The 22,070-nt window shown below is 42.5% G+C and overlaps 1 protein-coding gene across 1 annotated transcript in view; it reads left to right on the forward strand.

Annotated features, from left to right (window-relative positions):
- The window catches only part of RNLS (renalase, FAD dependent amine oxidase), a 217,653-nt gene extending 199,664 nt beyond the window's left edge, over positions 1-17,989 (forward strand). The window contains exon 7 of the mRNA XM_040437487.1: positions 17,619-17,989. Coding sequence (XP_040293421.1) covers positions 17,619-17,777 — 159 coding nt within the window. The 3' untranslated portion in view covers positions 17,778-17,989. The remainder of the gene's footprint in view (positions 1-17,618) is intronic.
- Positions 17,990-22,070: the final 4,081 nt, after the last annotated feature.

Below are 22,070 nucleotides of genomic sequence, written 5' to 3' on the forward strand. Positions count from 1 at the left end.
CCTATCCCTCTTTTTTCATCTAAACAGAGAAAAAGTCACAGAATAGAGTAGAAAATAAAAAAAAATGGTTTTGCATAAAAAAAGAAAGGACAGCAGATGCTGGAGGTTGAGAAGCATCACTTTCAGTAGAGCTCCTATGTCAGTTTCCATATTGGCAAAAAAATAAAATAAAAAATGTGCTGAAGCTAAATGTTAGTTGAGATGAAGTTAAAGGGATTTTCTGGGATTTTCATACTGATGGCCTATCCCCAGGATAGGGCATCAATATGAGATTGGTGGGGGTCTGCCTCATGGTACCCCAGCCAATCAGCTGTTAATGAGCATCACAGCCTCCTTGCAGCTTGCCAATCACAGCGCCGTCCATTTCATAGTGGCTGTGCTTGGCATTGCAGCTCAGCCCCATTTACTTGAGTTTCTGTGCTCAGGTAGTAATATTGGGCTTAAAGGGCATCGGCCAGTAGATTGACAGCTGAAGGAGTCTGTGTTGGTCCCATTTTCATATGTGCCCCGCTTTGCCGGAAAAATTATGTTTTAATATATGCAAATGAGCCTCTAGGAGCAACAAGGGCATTACCGTTACACCTAGAGGCTCTGCTCTCTCTGCAACTGCCGCATCTCCTGCACTTTCAGTGACAGGGCCAGGTGTGATGATGTTTATACGGCCTGGCCCTGTCAATCAAAGTGCAGAAGGTGTGGTGGTTGCTGAGAAAAATATAACGGCAACTCCCCCGTTGCTCCTAGAGGCTCATTTGCATATATTAAAACATCATTTTTCTCAGCAATGCAGGCACATATGAACATAGGACCAACACAGATGTCTTCAGCTGCCAAGCGAACATGTAACAGGTCAGACAGTTTCATAGGTACAAATCTGCTGGCAGATGCCCTTTAACGATGGGGTGGCATCATTTAATTTTAGAACTTTCTTGAGATGCAATAAAATATTGCTAGGTCGAGCCATTAGCTAAAATAGAAAGTCAGCATCTCGCTCATCATTAGCAGTGTACCCAATAAGAAGAAATTTACAGCACTGAATAAATATTTAAAGAAGTCACGCATTCCCTATAGCAGCCCACTTATTTGTCTTGAAAGCCAAAATGTATTTTTTTCCATGTGAAAGAAATAAAACGTGCACTGTGTGAAATCCATTATTTTGATGCTGAGTTAGCAACTTCAATTACTCACCAGAGATTACATGAATGGCAGTAAATATCGACATAAACTGTCCTATGTAAGCAGCATGTTGTGTGGGGGCGGTTGACATCTATCCTTGCACAGCGAGCAATGGCTCTCATATCTTCTCAGCACTCTGCAGAGTGAATGACTTTAAGAAAAAGGGAGTTTAACATCCTGTGTCTGGTTGACAGTAAATGCAGAAACAGGTCTTTCAGTCTATGTTCTGGTAACCTGATACCTAGAAAAGAAGAAAACCAAGTTCTTCTGCACATATCGTAAGGCTCGTTTTGAATCGTGACCACTTTTGGCTGAAAAGTGTTTTTCTACAGCTGAAGTCAAATAACGCTATGCTTCATGGGTGTGCAGGAAAGACGGTCCTCCAAAACACCAAGGGCATACCATTAGAGATCAGTGTGGACACGGTAGAGCAGCAGAACGTGTGCAATTCATGAGACCTCAGGGTCAACCCTCAAAATCTAAATCTGGCTAAAATGAGCCATATTATTTGTTTGAAAACACCATTATTTCCATGGAATTGTACATCTAAGAGAGGCTATACATACATAATATAAAACAACACAAGTACAACATGCATGGACATAGTAGACTGGTACAGAGGGGGGAGAGGAGCCTGCTGGCGAAAGCTTACACTCTGAAAGGGGAAGGACACAGTAGGTGAGGTTTTAAGGTTGATTTTGAAGGATGGGATGTTTGGGGGAGTCTGATGTGCTTGGGTAGTGAGTTCCAGAGTATAGGAGACACACAACGCAAGAAATCTTGCAGACGATTTTGTGAAGAACAGATGAGAGGAGAACCAAGAAGAAGGTCTTGTGAGGATCGGAGATTACGTGTGGGGATGTATCAAGAAAGCAGGTCAGAGATATAAAGAGGGGACAGATTGTCGACAGCCTTATATGTAGTTGTTAGTATCTTGAGGGGAGAGGCAGAGGAGAAACAAGGGGCGAGCCTGACTACCCGGGCAGGAGAGTTGAGGATAGATTGGAGGGATGTGAGTATGCTAGAAAGGAGGATGTTACAGTAGTCCTGGAGGGAGATGACAAGGGCATGCAATAGCATTTTAGTTGACTCAGATGTTCTTAAGTTGAAAGCGGCAAGTTGAGGTTAGGGCTTGGATGTGTTGTTTGAGGGACAGGGCAGAATCAAGTGCTATTCCCAGGCAGTGGACCTGTGAGACTGGAGAAAGTGCGGTGGTGCTGTTACTGTAATCGATAAGTCTGGTTCCAACTGCCCATGGCTTCCATGGCTGTACATTCACTAACTGCATGTGTTTGTCATTGTGGTATTGTGATAATTTACTGTATTGTGCATGCTGTATTATTTTAACAAGGTTGTCAAGGATGTCGGGGGAAGGATTAGAAAAAAAAATACAGGACTCCTTTTTTTTTAACTCAGAAACTGTGCCGCTATTAAAGAGGTTGTCATGATTTATGTAAAAAATGTAAATCAGACATCATATAGTACTTGCCAATGCCTTTCTAATAAAAGTTAGAACCTGCCCTGTACCTCACTCACATGGATCCAGAGATCTCCACATTCACTGCTCCAATTGCTCTGTCCTTACTGCTCCAGCACTCTTCTACAGCTGCCCCAGCTTCTAACAGAACATGTGGCTGGTAGCAGTTAAAGTTTTAAACTGAGCACATTCGACCAGCTCAGTGAGACCGTCAAAAAACAAGGAAAAGAACTAACAGCAGGTGGCGCTATACAGATACATTTTATTGAATAGCTCACTGGCTTTACAAAATTTTCAATTACATGCTTTTACAAAAGTATTTAAATCCAGGTGCTGGTTTGAAAAATGTAGAATATGTTTTGTGACACTTACCTTTAAGTAAATGTTGCTGAGCTGCAATACCAGATGCAACTCATAGACAAATAGGGCATTGCTTCTGTTAAAAATGTCTAATCCTGGGCGACCGTTGTAATTCGGCTATTAGAGTGTCCAAATGAGGTGGGATAGGGGTATGGGAATAAATAGGTCCTTTACTTTTATATATATTAACGTGGCATTCATGATGGAAATGTTGTGCAAATTTTTTGGACAATTGTTGTATTTGTGTAACAATTATTGTATTTGTGTAACATCATGTTTTTTTAAAAAAAAATCATGCAGTGGATATAAAATAAAGAATTAATCAATAAAAAAAAAAAAAGTGTCCAAATGAGGTGACACCCAAGAGCTAATACTCAATGCCAGCCTGCTACATAGACTAATGTAGGTCATGACATTTAAACCACTATGCAATTGAGTATAACACAAGGCACTTTTAAACATCTTTGGATATGTGATTGAAACCTACTTGAAAGTCACCAGTCGGGTTCACAATTATCAATCGATAAACATCTTTAGATATTTCCAAGTGAAATGGTGCTCCATTTGAGCTTAATCAGACTGTAATGTCACGTTAGCTTCCCTCATCCAAATTATTAAATGAACCTGATTGAAGGGGATCAAGTTACAAACACAAGAAGTAGCAAACATTGATTGGGTTTTATGAGGAAATAAATGTTGTTTTTTAAAGGACCACAAAAGGGTTAAAAATATAAAAATAAGCCATACTCACCCACACCAATCCCTGCCATTCCAAATCCGGTCCAGTCTCCACTGCTCTTCACTTCCCAGTCCAGAAGAAACACACCAGAAATGCCAAGAAAGGTCCCCTCAACCAGTCACTGGCCATCTCATCGCCCGTGATTGGGCCTTTCCTGTCATTTCCAGCTCCTCAAGCTGGGCCCAGAAAGTGGAGAGCAGTGGGGACCAGACCAGCACTGGAACACCAGCAGCAGAAAATTGGTGAGGGCGAGTATGGAATATTTTTTATTTAAAACTTTTTGCGTCCCTTTAAAAAAAAAAAAAAAATTGTATTTCCCTAGGAAAGCTCCTTTCATTTAACGCATAAAGGGTTTGTACAGGATTTGGATATTGATGGCCTATCCTTAGTGCGAGGGTTACAACAAAACAGCTGATCGGTGGGGCTGTAGGGTGTCAGACCCCGGGCTATCTGAAATTGAAGGCATATCATGAGAATAGGCTATCAATATTAAAATTCTGAACAACCCATTCAAAATGTTTTTTACCCATCTACAGCAAACTTTAATTTGACTTTTTTACTATTTTATACAGTAGTATTAAGTGTTAATTAAAGTTTAATCAGGGTTCCCGCACTGGATGTGATTTTAAGAGTCCGTTAAGTCAGGAGTTATCCTAGAATAAGACAGTTACAGTAGCGTATATTTGGGCTTTTTTACACCACTGCTTTATATGCATGGAATATTCTTCCCTATAAGATGTATCACTCTAGAATAAATCCAATTGCACTCAATATAGCGGCTCTGAATTGCAAGGAAAATATTGCACACTTTAACTAATCAAAGTAGAATGGAAAGCTGTACCTGCAAACTCGGTGAAGGAACGCTGCTCACAGGATGGAGCACATAAAATCGATAAAAGGGTCTACTGAAATGTCAGAAGAAGACAGCAAATGTATACAGATAATGGGATCCTGAATCTAGGATGATTTGAGCGTTTATTGCATGCTTTCTGTTACTAGCACAATGTAAGCACCCCTCTGGGATTGTGAAGTAAGGCTTATTAGAGTTGTTTTGGTGGAAGCCATTATTCTGATGGTGGCAGAAAAAAATCTGTCCGCAGAGAGAGAGAAAATCTGAAAATGTTGTTGCCTTTGAATTCAGTTGTGGCATACAATATCAGCCTAGCTATTTTTCAGGTAAGTCCCAGCGGCATCTACAAGATGTGCTAAAGAGTTAGAGGAACACTCTGGGTTATGATTAGTGCAGGCTTGAGGGGAGCTGCATGACACAATGAGTCACAAAACTGTAAAATGATACAACAGCTACCAATAGGCTAACATGGTGATTTGTGAAGTACCAGTCATTCCATAGTGAATATAACTGATACTTGCTAACTCTCCCATAATGTCCAGAAGACTCCCAGGAAAAGAGGAGACTTCCTGGACCCCTAGAGGAGCTTGCAAATCTCCAGAGACGTGCATTGAGGACTGCTTTCTCCTGGAAAGCAGTCCTCCATTAAAGGGAACCTGCCACCGGGATTTTGTGTATAGAGCTGAGGACATGGGTTGCTAAATGGCCGCTAGCACATCTGCAATACCCAGTCCCCATAGCTCTGTGTGCTTTTATTGTGTAAAAAAAAACGATTTGATACATATGCAAATTAACCTGAGATGAGTCCTGTCCCTGACTAATCTCAGGTACAGGACTCATCTCATATTAATTTGCATATGTTTCAAATCGTTTGTTTTACACAATAAAAGCACACAGAGCTATGGGGACTGGGTATTGCGGATGTGCTAGCGGCCATCTAGCAACCCATGTCCTCAGCTCTATACCCAAAATCCAGGTGACAGGTTCCCTTTAACACTAATTGTATCTGGTTCTGGGAAGCTACAGCCCCAGTGCCCATACATGCTTTGAGAGGGCATGACATGTCCAGAAAGGGGGGCATGGCTATGAGGACAAAGAGGCAAAGTCTTCAAATAGTGGACACATCTACACTAGAAAAGTCTTGACAGTGCGCTTCACACGCTACACCTCTGTCCTCCCATAGGCCAACTCTGACAAGTTGGCAGGTACAACCCCAGTTCCAAAATAGTTGGGTCACTGTATAAAATGTAAAAAAAATGTAAATGAAAACAGAATGCTATCGTCTGCAGCTCTCATAGACCCCTATTTTTTCACAGTAGATCATGGGACACATATCAGATGTTGAAGGTGAGACCATTTCATGAAACAAATTAACTAATTCAGGACTTGACAGCAGCAACGCATCTGAAAAAAAAGTTGGGACAGGGCCATGTCTACCATTGTGTAGCATCCCCTCTCCTTTTAACAACAATCTGTAAATGTCTGGGAAGTGAGTAGACCAATTGATGGGGATTTGGGAGGGGAATGTTGTCCCATTCTTGTCTATAGTGTTCTAGGTGCTCAACAGTCCTGGGTCTTTGCCAGATTTTTTGTTTCATGATGCACCAAATGTTTTCTATTGTTCAAAGGTCTAAACTGCAGTCAGGGCAGCTCAGCATCCGGACTCTTCTTCTGAGAAGTCATGCTGTTGGGATGGATGCAGTATGGGATTTAGCATTGGCTTGCTGAAATGTGCAAGGCCTTCTCTGAAAGAGATGTCTGTATGGGAGCATATGTTATTCTAAAACCTCGCTTTCAACATCTGATATGTGTTCTATGTTCTATTGTGAATATAATATGGGTCTATGAGATTTGTAAATCATTGCATTCTGTTTTTATTTTAATTTTACACAGCGTCCCAACTTTTTTGGAATCAAGGTTGTATAATGTAACCGTATCTGTATTTTATCAAGGTTGAAAGCTGAACTCCAATCCAGGGTTTTGGTTACATTGCATTTAACATATATAGGAAGTCTGTATCCTAGTAGGCCAGTAGATCCTGCGCGCCGCTGACAGGAGTGGAGACCATGGTACATAAACATGCTGTCAGGATTCTGATGTATTTTTCTAATTAGCCACTAAGGGCTGCTGTTTCACTCACTCTAAACTATTGTGTTGCACTTCTACTCTTCACCACTGGAGGCTGCTGTGTTGCTCTCAGATTTGACCTTAACAAAGATGGCCAATGTGTGCTGACTGGAAGCCATCTAGTTTCCTGTTTGGGCCTAATTTTACCCATGTGGCAATTCAATCATTGCTCGAGTATTGTGACCAGTGATGGCCAGTTCGCAGTGTTCGCTGACGAACACATGCGATCTGCCATCTTTATTCCCAAGCCCGGCGATGCAGAGGTAAGTCCTTACCTGTGCCTGCGCCGCGAGCCGCTCTGAAACACATGCGGTCACCGGGAGCAGGCAGTTCCGAGAACAGCCCGATGAAGGCATGTGTTTCAGAGCGGCTCGCGGCGCAGGCACAGGTAAGGACTTACCTCTGCATCGCCGGGCTTGGGAATATGGCAGATCGCATGTGTTCGTCTGTGAGCTGGCCATCACTGATTGTGACTAGTTCTAGTCTCCTGCTCCTCAGAACCGTCTTACCCAGACTGTTTCTACTCCTTGCTGTATAACCACCTCTTGATCTACACTTCAAACTGCACTAAGGACAACATCTCTATAGTTCATAACTGCGCCTGGCTTATTCCATCTGGCTACCACATTTCAGCCGTGTCTACCGGTATTGTAACACATGGGTTACATCTCTGCCACATCAGTACCACAAGCATAGTTAATCAAAAGCAGCGATCCAGCTTTTAAAATGCCACTCTCTCTTGGCTTATACCAGCAAGACCATAACAAGGATTAGGAAAGGCCTTGGGTGGCCAAAACATTGCCTTTTTACAGTCTTGCTGGTATGGGCTAATAGTGTCTATGTCCCATGCAGGATAGCATGATAGAAAATTCTGTCCTCGTGACTACCACGATAATATCAGTAAGGGTTTTTTGCTTATAATATAATTAGTGATGAGCAAATCAAAGTCCACAAAGTGGACTTCGATCCGAATTTCAGGATAAATTCGATTGGCCGCAAAGCTGAATTTCCTCGTGCTTCACGGTAGTGAATCGATTTAACCTGAAATTGTGTAAAAAACTAAAATAATACTTGCCTGATACATCTGCTCGCGACGGGCTGGCTACTGCTATCTCGCTTAAAGATCTTGGCCGAAATTCCGTGCGCTATGACGTAAGATGTCACCACGCCGGCTGGTGTGATTTCGCACCAGACCTTCAAGCAAGATGGCAGCCTCCAGCCTGTCGCGAGCAAATGGATCAGGTAAGTATTGTTTTTGTTTAAAGTTTTGCACTGTGTTCTTAATATCAGAAGCCGCTATCATGTATGAACATGGCATCTGAGGGGTACAATAACGCAGGGAGGCGCAATTCGCGCTCCCTTTCATTGCACCCACTACTTACAAAGAAATGCGCTTTGTGACTAAGTAATTCGTCACAAACTGGATTTTTTTGTAAAATTCTGAGAACTGGATTAGGAACATCACCATGCAGGGGCTGTAGAATGTAATCCATCCCATGTACAGCAGCATATGGGGATCCAAGTACGGACTCCATCATAGCGGGCCCTGCGGGAACACTGCCTGATTGCCTGCTGTTCAGGCCTCCCCAGACAAGGATTATTTATCTTCCTATATGTTAGGTTTTTGGGGTAGCTATGATGCCGTCCTGTTATGCACCACACTAGTCTCGGTAATGTGAGACTCTGAGAGAGCTAAATCCATATGATACTGTTGTTTTAAGCTCATGAATGATAATTATGATCTTGTTTCTTTTCAAAACATTGATTCCAGACATGTATAACTATGACCCATTCTATACTGTATATCTCAAAATCATATAATCCCCTTGGGTATATTGTGTTAATCATAACTGTACATTCTTCTAGTAAAATATTAGTCCCCCTCCCGCACGCACACCCCCACAGACGCCCCTGCAGACACACCACAAAGAATGTTACCATATGAAAACCAATATGGTAGTAAATCCATGGTTCTCAAATATAGTTACCAAACTGTTGGTAACCCATTGCTTCTACAAACAAAATGAAAAGGCGATGTGGTTTAACCCCTTAAGGACCTAGGACGTACCGGTACGCCCTATTTCCCGAGTCCTTAAGGACCGAGGACGTACCGGTACGTCCTGACTTAAAATCGGAATTCCGGTGCCGCAGGGGTTAATCGGAACGGGATTTCGGCTGAAATCATTCAGCCGGCATCCCGTAACAATGCAGGGGGGGGTCATTTGACCCCCCCGTATCGGCGATCGCAGAAAACCGCAGGTCAATTCAGACCTGTAGTTTTCTGCGTTTCCGGTCCATTCGGGTGTCCTGTGACCCGATGAACCGGAAAAAGACTGCGATCGGTGGCGTAATTATACACCACCTATCGCAGTCCGAGGATTGTGGAGAGGCGGTGCTGGCCCTGGTGCTGAATGCCGCTGTCCAGGGTGCTGATTGGTGCAGGGGAGAGAGGCGCGAGATTCAAACTTCCTGCGCTCCTCTCTCCCCTCCTCTTCCTGTCCAGCACCCTGACCGTGCAGCATCGTCCAGCACCAGCTCCTGTGTCCCCCTAATCGGAATCCATCACCCTCCTGCACCCATCGCCACCCAGGTAGGTTAGGGTCAGTGAGGGAGAGGCACCGTTAGGCAGGGAAAGAAGGGAAAAGTAAGTTAGGAAAAAAAAAAAAAGTACTTTTATTCCAGACTTCCATCTAACCCAAACCCAGACCCCCCCTGCCACTTGCCCCCCCACCCCCCACCAGCCTCCCCCCCTCACCACCACTTTTTTTTTTCTGCGTGCGCTGACTGGCCGGCACTTTTTAGCATCCGTCCACTGTTAGCGCATCGCCCGCCCCACCACCCCACCGACCGCTGATCAGCGTTGTACCGCTGATCAGCAAGTTTTAACTTTTTTTTTTCCTAACACTTGCCCATTTTTTTGCCTGGACTTTTTAGTACGCGAACACCCGTTGCCCCCACACACACGCACATATAATAAAGTTTGCCATACACGCACACCTACACGCACACACACCCATGGCCCGCCGGATGTTCTCGGCCGAGGAGGCATACGCCCAGATTGCCTCCGACTCTGAGAGCCCCAGTGAGGATGACCCCACATTCCATTTATCATCCGCATCCTCCTCATCATCATCTGATGACGATGAGCCACCAAGGCGGCGGAGACGCCGCCAGGCGGAGCCAGGGGCCCCACATGCTAGGGATCCTGTGGCCCACCCTAGTACGAGCCGCCCTGGGGTTCGTACTGGTTTCCCGGCCCACCAAATAAGTCCACCGGAGCCCCCTGCCGATGAACTTAGCTGGTGTCCCCCAGTGGACTTTGAGCCTGAGATTCCGGATTTTGCTGGAAATCCTGGAATCCAGATTCCCACAGTGGGGTTTACTGAAATAGACTATTTTAGTTTTTTTTTCAGTAACTCACTGGTGAATTTGATGGTGGAGCAGACGAATCTGTACGCCCAACAGTTCGTCGCTCAAAACCCAGGCTCAGTTTTGGCTAGACCCGGTGGCTGGACGCCGGTCAGTGCAGCCGAAATGAGGACATTTTGGGGCCTCGTGCTGCATATGGGTCTAGTCCAAAAACCCAGTGTCAGGCAATACTGGAGTGGGGACGTCCTATACCAGACCCCACTGTACAGTATGGTCATGATACGTCACCGGTTTGAGGCCATCCGGAAATGTCTGCATTATTCCGATAATGCAGCATGTCCACCCCGAGGTGATCCTGCCTATGACCGGCTGTATAAGATACGGCCGGTCATCGATCACTTTGGGGCCACATTTCAGCAGGCCTACGTACCTGGAAGGGAGGTCGCGGTTGATGAGTCTCTCGTTGCGTTCAAGGGGAGACTCAGTTTCCGCCAATATATTCCCACAAAGCGGACGAGGTATGGCGTGAAGCTATACAAAATTTGTGAGAGTGCCTCATGGTACACTTACAAATTTCGTGTGTACGAGGGGCGAGATTCCCGTATTGAACCCCCAGAATGTCCCCCCACTCTGGGTGTTAGCGGGAAACTCGTGTGGGACCTTATGTACCCACTGCTGGATAATGGTTACCACTTGTACGTGGATAACTTTTATACCAGCATTCCCTTGTTCAGGTCCCTTGCCGCCAGATCCACGTTCGCTTGTGGGACCGTGCGGAAAAATCAACGCGGCCTCCCTGCCTACCCCCTCCAGGTACCTATCCCCAGGGGTGAGACCCGTGCACTTACCAGTGGAAACCTGTTGCTGGTCAGGTATAAGGACAAGAGGGATGTCCTTATGCTGTCCACAATCCACGGTAACGGCATCACCCCTGTCCCTGTGCGAGGTACCGCGGCAACGGTCCTCAAGCCCGATTGTATCGTCGACTACAATCGGTATATGGGAGGAGTTGATCTCTCTGATCAAGTCCTCACGCCATATAATGCCATGCACAAAACCCGGGCATGGTACAAAAAAGTTGCGGTCTACTTGGTACAGGTTGCCATGTACAACTCTTTTGTACTATCCCGAAGCGCTGGCAGCACAGGGACATTCCTCCAGTTCTATGAGGCAGTCCTCAAGGACCTGATCTTTTCGGACCGGGAAAGAGCAGGCCGGAGTACCTCGGGAATTGGAGGCGCCCGGATCGTCCCTGGCCAACACTTTTCAGGTGTGGTCCTCCATACTGGAAAGAAGGGATGAACCCAAAAAAAGTGCAGAGTGTGTCACAGGAGGGGGATACGGAAGGACACCACTACTCAATGTGACACTTGCCCCGATTATCCGGGCCTCTGCATTATCATTTGCATTAGGGAGTATCACACTTCCATGGAGTACAAAATTTTTATAATCCTCAACAGTCCACTAGAGAACATAAAAAACTATGGCTCTCAGACTTTGGAGACACGGAAACAATTTTTCTTTCCCCAAAAAATATTAGTTTTAGAGCAGGCATCCTCAAACTGCGGCCCTCCAGATGTTGTAAAACTATAACTCCCAGCATGCCCAGACAACCTACAGCCATCAGCAGGGCATGGTGGGAATTGTAGTTTTACAATATCTGGAGGGCCGCAGTTTTAGGATGCCTGCTTAGTGTCTCCAAAGACTGAGAGGCATCGTCGCGTGCGTAAAAGTCGTCGCTATAAAAATAACTTTTGACCAAACGCCTCGGATGAACGGTGTTAAAAATATAAAATAAAAACTGTGCCAAAACACCCATTTTTGGGCAAAATTTAAATTTGAATCCATTTTGCCGGTAATAAAGCAAGGGTTAACAGCCAAACAAAACTAAATATTTATTGCCCCGATTCTGTAGTTTGCAGAAACACCCCATATGTGGTCGTAAATGGTTATATAGCCGCACGGCAGGGCATAGAACGAAGGGAACTCCATATGGTTTCTGGAAGGCAGATTTTGATGGACAGTTTTTTTTTTTGACACCATGTCCCATTAGAAGCCCCCCCTGATGTCGCCTAGACTAGAAACTCCAAAAAAGTGACCCCATCTAAGAAACTACACCCCTCAAGGTATTCAAAAGTTACTTTACAAACTATGTTAACCCTTTAGGTGTTCCACAAAACCAAATAGTGAATGTAGAAACAATTTTAGAATTTAATTTTTTTGTTACATTGCCTCAAAAAAGAGTAATATAGAGCAACCAAAAATCAAATTTACCCCAAAAATAGTCCCAAAACAACAACCACCTTATCCCTTAGTTTCCTAGATGGGGTCACTTTTATGGAGTTTCTACTCTAGGGGTGCATCAGGGGGCTTGAAAGGGTACATGGTGTCAATAAACCAGTCCAGCAAAATCTGCCTTCCAAAAACCATATGACGTTCCCCTTCTTCTACGTCCTGCCGTTTAGCCAAATAGTAGTTTACGACCACATATGGGGTGTTTTTGCAAACTACAGAATCAGGGCAACCCATTTTGAGTGTTGTTTGGCAGTTAACCCTTGTTTTACTCCTGGAACAAATTGATTATATTGGAAAATTTTCCAAAAAATAGAAATTTCTAAATTGTTTCTCCATCTGCCATTAACTCTTGTGGAACACCTAAAGGGTTAACAAAGTTTGTAAACCCAGTTTTGAATACCTTGAGGGGTGTACTTTCTTAGATGGAGTCACTTTTTTGAAATTTCTATTCTAGGGGTGCAACAGAGGGCTTCAAATGGGACATGGTATAAACAAAACCAGTCCTGCCAAATCTGCCTTCCAAAACCTAAAGGGTTAATAAAGTTTGAAAAAACAGTTTTGAATACCTTGAGGGGTGTAGTTTCTAGAATGGGGTCATTTTTGGGAGGTTTCTATTATCTAAGCCTCACAATATGACTTCAAACCTGAACTGGTCCATAAAAAGTGGGATTTTGAAGATTTCTGAAAATTTCAAAATTTGCTTCTAAACTTCTAAGCCTTGTAACATCCCCAAAAAATAAAATATCATTCCCAAACATGAAGTAGACATATGGGGAATGTAAAGTCATCACAATTTTTGGGGGTATTACTATGTATTACAGAGGTAGAGAAACTGAAACTTTGAAATTTGCTAATTTTTCAAAATTTACGGTAAAAATTGTATTTTTTTATGCAAAAAAATAAACTTTTTTGACCCAATTTTAGCAGTGTCATGAAGTACAATATGTGACGAAAAAACAATCTCAGAACGGCCTGGGTAAGTCAAAGCGTTTTAAAGTTATGAGCACTTAAAGTGACACTGGTCAGATTTGCAAAAAATGGCCTGGTCCTTAAGGTAAAAATGAGCCCGGTCCTTAAGGGGTTAAGGAAGAGGGTTATGGCTTAACCTGTCACTTTTGCACCACAATTCTGACATAAATTCTGTCTCAAAGTAAGCCAACCAATAGTTAGTATAGAGTCAGAAAAAAGTGTCTATTCCTGCGATAAATCTGGGGCAGTTTCGGCTGACTAAGTTTACGCCATCTATAAAAAATGAGGGCATCTATAAAAAATAAATAAAACCTAGGGTCATCCATAATGTAGACACATTTCCTTCTTGTACTAACCGCTGAGACTTTGCAGCAGGATGTGTGTGATTTATGGCAGGTGCATTAAGTTAAGGGAAAATATACAGTGTTGCAGTCTCCAGGAAGTGACAGAGGAAATGAATACACCGCCTTATCTATGTATAGAGTATTGCTATACTGCCTTATCTTGACCTCCAGCAGTACATTAGATCTATCATTACCTTGCCCACCTTCTAATGAGAATGAGATGGCTTATTCTGTTCCAGTCTATATGGCAAAGATAACAGTTTTGCCGCGGAAAGAAAATTGGAGGAATTTATCAAAGGCAGTACCCTAGTTTTCTGGCATATGAAAAGTCATACATATTTGCACAAAAAAAGGCAAAAAAAATAAAGGCATTTTTACTTCAGTCTCACTACATTTGGGAAAAGTGGCAGGGGCGTAGACTGCTTTACTATAATTTATGCCACAAACTGGCAAATCTATGCTAGCTTACAGTTGGCATACTGTAGATTAGCTTTTTTTTGGTGCACAGCCTTTGAAATATATTAATAGGCTTGTACTTCTTACTAATAATTTTATTTTTTATTTTTTTTCGAGGCTGGCATATGAAACACCAATCTTAAGAAATCCACCTATTATGTCTGATGAGATTTTTTTTTTTGGAATATCAATGGCCAGGGAAATAAAAAAAATTAACTTCCAAAAAAAGTTAAAAAATATTTTATAACTGCAATGCAAACCTGATGTAAATAAGATATAAATTTTTATAGTTTACTTTTATTATTATTACTTTCAAAGGCTGTATCTATAGGTATCTATAGGATGTGATACATAGGAGAGATAGTATTTAAGGGAATAAAATAACCTTATCGTCCTGTACCCCTAATTATATCAAGTATTGGACATCTGTAGCCTCAGCTCCATTGTGCACTGATCTGCTGTGTTTATACAAGCATCCAAACAGTCCACGGCCATTTACATCACACGCTCAACCAATTATTTATCTTACCGGCTTCTTCTGTAAACCAGTCTAAAATATACTAATTTAACACTGGGAGTCTCCCCCGCATAGTTTACATCATTATTCACTCATTCCCCAAAAGACTTGAAAGGCTGGTATGTAGCTAAAAAATGTAATCTAAATAACAAAGCAATAATGTATGCATCAGAACTGCCGGGGGCCTTCATCGGGCTGTTCTCGGAAATGCCTGCTCCCGCTGACCGCATTTGATTTCAGACCGGCTCGCGGCACAGGCACATGTAAGGGCTTACCTGTGCATCGCCGGACTTGTGAGTCAAGATGGCAGCCCGCATGTGTTCGCAGGCGAACACTGCGAACTGGCCATCACTGCTGCTGATCAACCTACCAATGCTGGGTTTATAGATTACTACCGACATGCAATTAGCTTTGGAGAGTAGAGGTATTCTACCCTCTTAGTTAATAAAATAATATAATGAAAATGATTTAATCATAAAAAAGTCACAACATGTTTACTCCAGTAAAGGGATGGAGAAGAAAGTGATTGTATTGTTATTGTCCATATTGCTTCCTTTGCTAGCTTTATTCATTTTTCCATTACATTATACATTGCTCACTTCCATGGTTACGACCACCCTGCTATCCAGCAGCGGTGGTTGTGCTTGCACACTGTAGGAAGAAGCGCTGACCTTCGCACACTCCCATGGTCTCGGCCTCCAGAGAGGCCTGCACTTTTTCCTATATTTTGCAAGCACGGCCACAGCTAATGGATTGCAGGGTGGTCATAACCATGGGAATGGGCAGTGTATAATGCGATGGAAAAATGAATCCAGCCAGCAAAGGAGGAAACATGGACAATCACAGTACATTAGTAAGTGCCTTGTATTAACTTTGTCCACATGATAAATGCCATTTGCTGAAGTTAGACAACCCCTTTAACCCCTTGGCAACAACTTTAAAGATGATGCCCACTCGTATGTGCAGTGGGCACCATAGCCACCGGGTTTCTGCTGTTTAAAACAGCAGAGACCTGAGGCTGCTGTATGTTACATTTAACCCCACAGATGCCGTGGTCAAATCTTTTTAAAAATGTAAAATATATATATATGTTCAAATCATCCACTTTCCCCAAAATCAAAATAAACAATAAAAGAAAACATTATAGGCATCGCCTTGTGAAAAAAAAACGATTAAAATATAACAATATTTATCTCATGCAGTGAATGGCGTAATGGAAAAAAATTCGCCATTTTTTTCTGTCACTTCACCTCCCCCCAAAAATGTCATAAAAAGTCACACACACTTTAAAATGGTATCACTGAAAAGTACATATCGCCTTCATACAGTTCTGTACACATAACTACAAAAAAGTTATAGGGGTCAGAATATGGCGATGAAAAGAAAAAAATAATTTTTTTCAAGGTTTTTATTTTTTTTCCCAATGTCAAAACGCAGCAAAAACTATACAAGTATGGTATTGTTGCAATCGTAAGGACCTGGAGAATGAAGGTCATTTTACCACATACGGAACACTGTAAAAAAAAAAACAACATAAAACTGTGGCAGAATTGCATTTTTTTCCAGTTCCACTCCATTTGGAATTGTTTTCCAGCTCCACACTACATCATATGCAATATAAAAAAAACAAGCCCTCAATAAGGTTATGTAAATAGGAAAATAAGAAAGTTATGGCTCAGGGAAGGCGGTGACTGAAAAACGAAAAATGAAAAATAGCAAGGTCCTCTTAAAGGGCTTCTGTGAGCCCACTAAACCGTTTTTGTTTTTTTTTGCTTAATAATAACCCCTACACTGCGATTTATCCATACATAAGTAAAATAATAATTTTGGTTCAGTAGAATTTGCTAAAACCCTATTTTTATAATATGTAAATTACCTTGCTACCAGCAAGTAGGGCGGCTACTTGCTGGTAGCAGCCGCATCCTCCGATGGTAATGACGCCCCCTCTGCTTGTTGATTGACAGGGCCAGCGGACGGGATCTTTCTCCGCTTGCCCTGCCTGTTTTCATTCAATATCTGGCGCCTGCGCCGCGGCCGTACCTATCTTCAATCGGCGCAGGCGCATTGAGAGGCGGCCACTGACTCGGCCGCTTCATCCTCAATGCGCCTGCGCCGGGTGTAGATGTGACGTCATCGGCGCAGGCGCATTGAGGATGAAGCGGCCGAGTCAGTGGCCGCCTCTCAGTGCGCCTGCGCCGATTGAAGATAGGTACGGCCGCGGCGCAGGCGCCAGATATTGAATGAAAACAGGCAGGGCAAGCGGAGAAAGATCCCGTCCGCTGGCCCTGTCAATCAACAAGCAGAGGGGGCGTCATTACCATCGGAGGATGCGGCTGCTACCAGCAAGTAGCCGCCCTACTTGCTGGTAGCAAGGTAATTTACATATTATAAAAATAGGGTTTTAGCAAATTCTACTGAACCAAAATTATTATTTTACTTATGTATGCTGAGATCGCAGTGTAGGGGTTATTATTAAGCAAAAAAAAAAAAAAAACGGTTTAGTGGGCTGACAGAAGCCCTTTAAGGTTAAAGATGCATCAAATTTATTAAACATTGTGTGATATTCAAACAATTTGGCACAAACCACGGAAAGACAGAATCCTACAAAACTGACTTCAGAAATTCCCCTCATGATAACTCTCCCTCAATGTTTTGTCTATAACTCAAGCTCATAACAGTAGTGTAACAGTTGGCAGGATCATCTGGCGATATCATGTCTTTTGGGGCTTCTTGACTTTCCTCTGAGGGCACATTATAAGAATATGCAGTATGTCGCTCATTATACTCATTGGCACTTGGATGGCGATATTTAGTTGACACATAACCTTTAGTTTATTTGTGTCGTACAGAATAAGTACAGATGTTCTATAGAAGTAAACTATATGGGCGTGTAACGGAGCAGATTTTGTAGCTGACTTCTATTGCTATGATTTATATTGCAGGTTACAAAGGCCTTTCCTGATTGTCCAGGTCAGATAACCCTGCACAGCAAGCCTTTCCTTCTATGCGGTGGAGACGGATTTACGCATTCAAACTTTGATGGATGTACCGAATCAGCATTACGCATTGTGGAAACTCTAGTCTCTCAGTCAAAGCATTGACACTAGGTGATTAAATATAAAGTAGTGATGTGATCATATACATTTTTATGGGTGAGCATTACAACATTGTGCTCTCAGCTTAATTACATTTATTGTTTAGAATGGCTTATTGGCATCATCTAAAACTGATGCTCTTATATGATGGCTAGCAACGTAAAATCTATTGTTGTTATGGAATAATGAAACTGATTTATTAAAGCTTTTATGGCTCAGTTGTGTTATTTAAGGCAAAATCACAGTTTTTACATTAGAAGAGGCTTTTTGTATTCAAGACAAAAATCAACTTATCAACTAGTACACCTTTGCACTGATTTTGATTCCGCAGGGTGTTTGTATGTCCTTCACTTAGCTGCTGATGCTGATATAAATCAATCAGAACTCTTCTCCTAGCTCAATGGTCCCCTTTGCTTTCTCTCTTCCCTCTCTGAAATAGCAGCAGGGAGGGTGGGGAGTCATATGTGTATGGAAAGGGAAATATCAAGAGTGAAGTTCAAACAGGCTAGAGATAGGGAGGAAAGCACTCACCTATTTCTCCACTCCTGCATTCTGTTGGCCTGAACCTGCCAGTCTTCCCCTTCCTCTTCTCGGTGGCCCAGCTGCTGGAGTAACTTTCTTCCACTGGTTCATGCTGTGGCCAGCTTCCTGCTGGCAGTGCCTCTCGCACGTGCTTTAATCTTCCTCAGCCAATAGCTGGTTACCCAGGTGTACTTAAAGGACTTATGCAACCCCTAAAATGCCTCCCCATACTTTCAAGGCCCTCACACTGGTTATACTTACCTGGCTTCCTGGCACCCGTGTCACATCTGACACCCACATGGCCGCCGCCGCATCTCCCCGTCTCGCGGATGAAAACATCCAGCATGGAGGGGGGGGGGCAGCCAATAGCAGGCCATGATGGGAACGAGCCTCCCTAGCATTGCGGGTGACGCTAGGGAGGCTCATTCCCATCGTGGCTATTGGCTCCCACCCTCCCCCGACGGCGGATGTTTTCATCCATGAGATGGGGAGATGCAGCGGTGGCTGTCTGGGTGTCATAAGTGGCGCGGGTGGTGGGAAGCCAAGTAAGTACAACCTCTGTGAGGGGCCCGTGACTTATGGGGAGGCATTTTAGAGGATGGATAACCCCTTTAAGTCACCTAACCCTGTGGGAAGGTGCCTGAGAAATAGGTTGTGTACCTTGCTAGTTCCCTGCAAATGTGTGCTGTATTTGTCTTCCTGTATACTAAATTCTGCCCTTTTCCTGGATCCTGACACTCCGCTGATCAAACTGACCTGTTCCCGACCTCTATATAGACCCTTTGCTGTCTGCCCAGACCTCCAACTGTTTTTTGGATTGCTTATACTCTGCCTGCTCTGATCTCGTCCTCAACACAAGTCAGTTTCAAGGGGGAGACAGAAGCATCCTGGACATACAGATCCAGCATGTATTACTTGATGAATGATATCTACAGTGCATGAGAAAAGTCTGAAACTAGGAACAGGTTGAATTGTATATCAGATGTCTGAAAATGAGTGAATACATGGTAATTTTTTCGATGTCAAGGGTGTCGATAGCTTTTAATTAGTGTTGAGTGTGAATATTCGAATAGCTAATTTTAATCGCGAATATCGGTACTTCGAGAATAAAATCGAATATTAGTTTTTTAGGTTTTTTTTAAACACAGTGCACATCAGGTGATCATCCCTCCCTTCTTCTAGCTTGTGGGCCAATGAGAAGGCTTTGTCACAGCTTAGCAACATCCCTAGCAACCAATAGAAAAGTTGCCTACCCCTTACTATATAAGAACCTCCCCAGCAGCCATTTTCTAAAGTTTATTGCAGTTATGAAAGAGACAGCAGTGTGATTGCTGTGCCCTGTGCTTTGTTGTATTACATTAGACAGTTCACTTATATATATAATTCAGATAGTTAGTGGGAGATAGTCAGTGTAGGTTAGATTGATCTATAGTGTAGCTGATAGGTTCTGCTGTCCATACATACATGCTACAGACATAGTGCTGTGATGTCACAAGTAGCACGTATTGCGAAAAAATATGCGCATCATTAATTGCCGAAATGCCGAAAAGTGTAAATATATTGGAGCACTCTATCTGCATATAAAGCTATTCTAATGTTCTGCCGTGCCAACCATTTTCTCCAGTCTCAGGAAACTTCTAGCAGCTTGAAAAATGTAGCATAAGTGACCCACGCCTGTATTTTGCACGCATTACGCAAATATTACATTGCCAATTTTCGCAATCAAGAATATAATCTCGAATTCCTGAATATATGACGAATATTCTACAAAATATTTGCGAAATATCGCGAATTCGAATATTGTCTTTGCCGCTCATCACTACTTTTAATGTGTATATTAACCACTTCCCACAAATAAACACACCATTACATCCTAATTACAAAATAGGGCAGATTCTCGCTAACATTGTCACCACTGATCAGACATGTCAAAATATGTAGGCACAAATCTAATTTAAAAGGGAAATGGTGTCACCCATCTCAATGTACGGTATTCATCAATTTCCATGAGATGTAACAGAGGAACGGCACATTGCAATGTTCTAAGAAAAGAAGCTCCAGATTTATTTTGTGGGGAATACAAGTATTTACTAAAAAATGAAAGCCAGGAGAACGGATTTAAAAAAAGCAAAAATAAAAACAGGTTTTGTGTTAGTAACAATCTATTATATTTAATACTGAAAAATTATGAACAGTAAAAAAAAAGCCAAATTAAATCTACTTTGATACAATGTTGCTACAAAATGAAAACAGAAAAGGCCCAAGAGGGTGAAGACTTTTTAAGACAAATGTGAAACGAGCAATTATTTCATATAACCCGACTCAATATGCCAAGCTAAAGACCAGAATATTGGCACAGTCTGGTTTGTACGTCAGTTACTATTGTACATCAGAACTGCTCTAACCCGCCGCAGACATATAATTCCTAATAAAAAAGGCCCTTCAGCTGTCAGAAAAGAGGCTGGGGAATAAGAACAGAGAGAGAACAGGCTTTGGAACCAGAATTTGAAAGTGTGGATTTTAACATTTTAGGCGAATTGCCTGAAGATTTCTAGTTCACTTGTGCAATGAATATTTCCCCAGGCCAAACTACAACTAATGTTCATATCCACAGCACAAGATGGGAGAAGCAGAACTATATACAGTAATTGTCTATACAAAGGGAATAAGAAGGACATTTGATAAGGTGTGCGGCTCAATCATAGTTAATAAATTATTTCACTTATTTTATCCACTTTCTAACAATACGTTCAGGGTCGTCAATAGTTGGACAAGCCATTACCGAGTCCCTGCCAGGTCTGAATCTACTTTAAATCCATTTCCCATATTAATATAGAACAACCATTTGAGTTCATTAAAATATTGGCTGACACACTACAGTACAGTTGGCTTGGTGGGTTGCCTGGTCTTTCTTGACTGTAATAAATACATACTGTATACATACTGTACACTGATGGAGAGGATGATTGATCTTGGGTTGTTTGGGGAAGGTGAGCTTGGTGCATAAGTAGAATGATGAAAAAAGCAATAGTCACACTTTATAATAGTGCACGGTAATAGTTGATTCCTCAAGTCCAGGGATCAGCAACCTCCAACACGCCAGCTGTTCTGAAACTACAATGCCCAGAATCCTCCTTTCACTTCTATGGGTTACAAGAACAACCAAGTAAGTGTGCATGCTGGGAGTTGTAGTTTAATAGCAGCTGAAGTGTCGAAGGTTGATGATCCCTGCTCTAGTCTGTCCTTTTCCTTACAGGGAGTGCAGAATTATTAGGCAAGTTGTATTTTTGAGGATTAATTTTATTATTGAACAACAACCATGTTCTCAATGAACCCAAAAACTCATTAATATCAAAGCTGAATATTTTTGGAAATAGTTTTTAGTTTGTTTTTAGTTTTAGCTATTTTAGGGGGATATCTGTGTGTGCAGGTGACTATTACTGTGCATAATTATTAGGCAACTTAACAAAAAACAAATATATACCCATTTCAATTATTTATATTTACCAGTGAAACCAATATAACATCTCAACATTCACAAATATACATTTCTGACATTCAAAAACAAAACAAAAACAAATCAGTGACCAATATAGCCACCTTTCTTTGCAAGGACACTCAAAAGCCTGGATTCTGTCAGTGTTTTGATCTGTTCACCATCAACATTGCGTGCAGCAGCAACCACAGCCTCCCAGACACTGTTCAGAGAGGTGTACTGTTTTCCCTCCTTGTAAATCTCACATTTGATGATGGACCACAGGTTCTCAATGGGGTTCA

The sequence above is a fragment of the Bufo bufo genome, chromosome 6 (genome assembly GCF_905171765.1).
Source record: "Bufo bufo chromosome 6, aBufBuf1.1, whole genome shotgun sequence".
Taxonomy (NCBI): Eukaryota; Metazoa; Chordata; class Amphibia; order Anura; family Bufonidae; genus Bufo; species Bufo bufo.